The 3,628-nt window shown below is 45.5% G+C and overlaps 1 protein-coding gene across 1 annotated transcript in view; it reads left to right on the forward strand.

The window, feature by feature from the left end:
• Positions 1–441: 441 nt before the first annotated feature.
• LOC306921264 (ferrochelatase, mitochondrial-like) overlaps positions 442–3,628 on the forward strand; it is a gene marked incomplete at its 3' end in the record, with an annotated part of 6,753 nt that continues 3,566 nt past the window's right edge. Inside the window, exon 1 of the mRNA XM_079498373.1 lies at positions 442–1,607. Coding sequence (XP_079354499.1) covers positions 529–1,607 — 1,079 coding nt within the window. The 5' untranslated portion in view covers positions 442–528. The remainder of the gene's footprint in view (positions 1,608–3,628) is intronic.

The raw sequence follows: 3,628 nt of genomic DNA on the forward strand, positions 1-3,628 counted from the left end.
TTGGGCATGACGTGTATATATTAGGACTCCATATAAGGGATATGACTGACTCATAATGACACCTGCAAACTCTCAACTTACACCCTCTGTAACTAACCAGGGTGATATTTGGCCTACAAACCCAGATAAAGCCTTATATTTCAGCTTCTGCTACTACATCACTTTGTGAACCAATTGGGTTAGAAATCTCTGATTAAGTTGTGATCGGACACCACTGCGGCCGTTCTCGTTCTCAGCCTAGATAACCAGTCAGGACTGATTGAGCACCACACCTGCGGCTTGTCCTTGTCCCAGTCACCCAGCTTCCTTCTGATTCGTATTTCTTCTGTGACATTGATGTTCTCTCTTTGAATGTATCTTCAGAGGGGGATCGGTATCGCCAAGACAGTCCTGGGAAGCAGCCGACACAGTCTCCTTATTCTGTTTGGTAGGAGCAGTCTGTGTTTGAAAGCTTCTCTGAGACGACAGTCCACAGCAGCCGGTGCTGCTGCCTCACCCCAGCCTGCTGCTGCAGAAACAGAGGAAAACATGAGACCTAAGACAGGCATTTTGATGATAAACATGGGTGGGCCAGAGAAGCTAGAAGATGTCCATGACTTCCTGCTACGTATATTCATGGACACAGACCTGATGAAACTTCCCGTACAGAACATGCTGGGTCCGTTCATTGCCAAACGGCGGACACCTAAGATCCAGGAACGGTACCGTAAGATCGGAGGAGGATCGCCTATTAAACACTGGACCTCAACGCAGGGGGAAGGCATGGTCAAGCTACTGGATGAGATGTCTCCAGAAACGGCCCCTCACAGGTATTACATTGGCTTCCGTTACGCTCATCCACTGACAGAGGAGGCCATAGAGGCAATGGAGAAAGATGGAGTAGAGAGGGCTGTCGCATTCACACAGTATCCACAGTACAGCTGCTCCACTACAGGCAGCAGTTTGAATGCCATCTATCGTTACTACAGCAAGAGAGGCCACGGACCAAAAATGAGCTGGAGTGTCATTGACCGTTGGCCCACTCACCCCTTACTGGTGGAATGTTTTGCAGAACACATCCGTAACGAGCTTCTGAGATTCCCAGAGGAGAAGCGGGACAATGTGGTTGTCCTGTTCTCAGCACATTCATTGCCCATGGCCGTGGTGAACAGAGGCGACCCCTACCCTCAGGAAGTACAAGCAACGGTACAGGCAGTAATGGAGAGGCTGGGACTCTGCAACCCCTACCGGCTAGCCTGGCAGTCTAGGTTTGGCCCCATGGCGTGGCTCGGTCCACAGACGGACGACACAATTAAGGCTCTCTGCGAACGCGGGAGGAAGAACATTCTCCTGGTGCCGATTGCCTTCACGTCGGACCACATAGAGACGCTGTACGAGCTGGACATAACGTACAGACAGGTGCTGGGTGAAGAGTGTGGGGCAGAAGATATCCGCAGGGCTGAGTCACTGAATGGAAGCCCTCTCTTCATGAAGGCATTGGCAGATTTGGTCCAGTCTCACCTGGCGGCTAACGAGCCTTGCTCTCGCCAGCTGACCCTGTGTTGTCCACTCTGCACCAACCTGACCTGTGGAGAAGCCAAGGCTTTCTTCACAACCCAGAAGCTTGAGTATACACACACTAGGGACGGGAATTTTATTATCAACGTTTACACGTGGAGTGTTGATCGGTTAAATGCGGTTAAACGGAGCGTGGCTTCATATTTATCCAAATTAACACTGCCATACACATAATAAGCCTTGTACACCGATATATTTGAATACAGTGAATGAAGCAATCTCACCATCTCAGTATAGACTGAAGACGTCATTAACGTTGTCCAAATATAGTTTAACATGTCATCTTTCTTTCGAGAAATGTTCCATATTCATGGAAGGATTATGGACCAGCTAGGCCAGTGGGGCCAGTGTATAGGGGCCCTTGACTACCAGGGGCCCATCTTGTATTACGAAGATATATTATTAAATATAGGTTAACTTAATATATGATATGTGGGTCTCTCAGCCTACATACAGTATATGTCCCATCCTACTGTAAAATGGAATAACATCCGACTAACATGCAAATAAATATGTAAAGAATGTATATTATAGACTGAAGATCCTGTAGGCCTATGTTAAAATATTTACAGGCAATTTCTTAAACCATATGGCTTGCAACTTAAGTAGTGTGACACGCACCCGACTGCTAGATTTTGTGATGGCCAGCGACATTGAATATTTGGTACAATAGGCCAATGCCTGTTGGGAATGCATGCCCCTCTGGTTATTCAATACCCATTGTACCAATTATTGTCAGTGTACCTGTCAGAGTAGGCCTAACTGTTGTATTACAACAGTCTGAACTGCTGATGGTCACTTTAAATTTGTGCAAAAATGGAGGGAGGGGATCCTGTGGGAGTTGCTGATCTCACGAGATTAGAGTGAGGAAGTGCTAGAAGCCAGAAACAATAGCCACATTGTGTAATAATTCAGTACATTAACCCCACCTGTCTGGAACTGAAGAGTGATTAATCCAAACCAGTGTGCAGTATTGCCTTCAGTTTGACTCAGGTCTTCCACTTTCTGCCACACCTTGCTATGGAACATGTATGTAGTGGTTCTCGGACAGTATGGCAGGGTGGAATTAGAGGAAGAGAGAGAGTGTGAGTGTGCGCGTGAGTGTGCGTGAGCGTGTTGATATGCTGCTTTCTGCAAATATCTTCCGCAAAAATTGCCGATCTATAGCTTCTAGATCTTCTATTTTTGCTGAATGTTTGCCTCTTTTCGGCGAATATGGATGCTAGGGTTAAATAAAATCACACCCGTGTGAAGTGAGGGGCGCTTTACCAACATCACATATGACATATGACATCAATTTAACATCACAAAATAGCAGTTTATAAGAATCGTGGTCCCTTATTGGCCGAGGTTTTACTCTGACATGCATACCGGTATGCCAATTTGCTCAGTGACAGACAAAACAAACATTAAACTAAACTCTGTTCATTGTTAATGGCATTTAATGTTTGTGTTGGAGACAAAACAAATTATTAAACTATGTCCATTGTCAATGGCGTTTTTAATGTTTGTCTGGACAAGACAAACATTAAACCTGTGTATAGGAGGGGCTAGCGCTCCTCAACACATATGGTTGGGGGGGGATCCAGGGATGAGAGTACAATCATAGAGGAATGGGACAAGCACCAAACATGACCGCAAACGAAGGGCACGCTGCCAATGGTGGTACCAGTGGGATCTCTTTTTTAGGTTCCATACATCAAAATTAGTTTTATATATCAAATTAAATCTCTCAGTGTGGGCTATCTATTACCAAAATCATATTGCTTCAGGCACAAGCGAAATCTGATTTTGTTAATAAAATGTCCCAGGATTGAAAATGGTGGTCAGTAAGGGGAGCATAAATTGCGAGCCGGAGCTGTTGTAGGCGGTTAGGGAACATGTTCTGCTGGCATTCTGCCTGGACTCCTCTTTATGCAGAGGAGAGATGACTGTAACACTTCCAACCTGGCATTCATATTTCATTCATTCATTCATTCATTCATTCATTCATTCATTCATTCATTCATTCATTCATTCAAGTGTTTGCTCTGAGACTGGGAGGTCAAGGGGTTAAATCCCCAGCTGAGTC

The sequence above is a fragment of the Electrona antarctica genome (assembly GCF_951216825.1).
Source record: "Electrona antarctica genome assembly, chromosome: 4".
Lineage (NCBI taxonomy): Eukaryota > Metazoa > Chordata > Actinopteri > Myctophiformes > Myctophidae > Electrona > Electrona antarctica.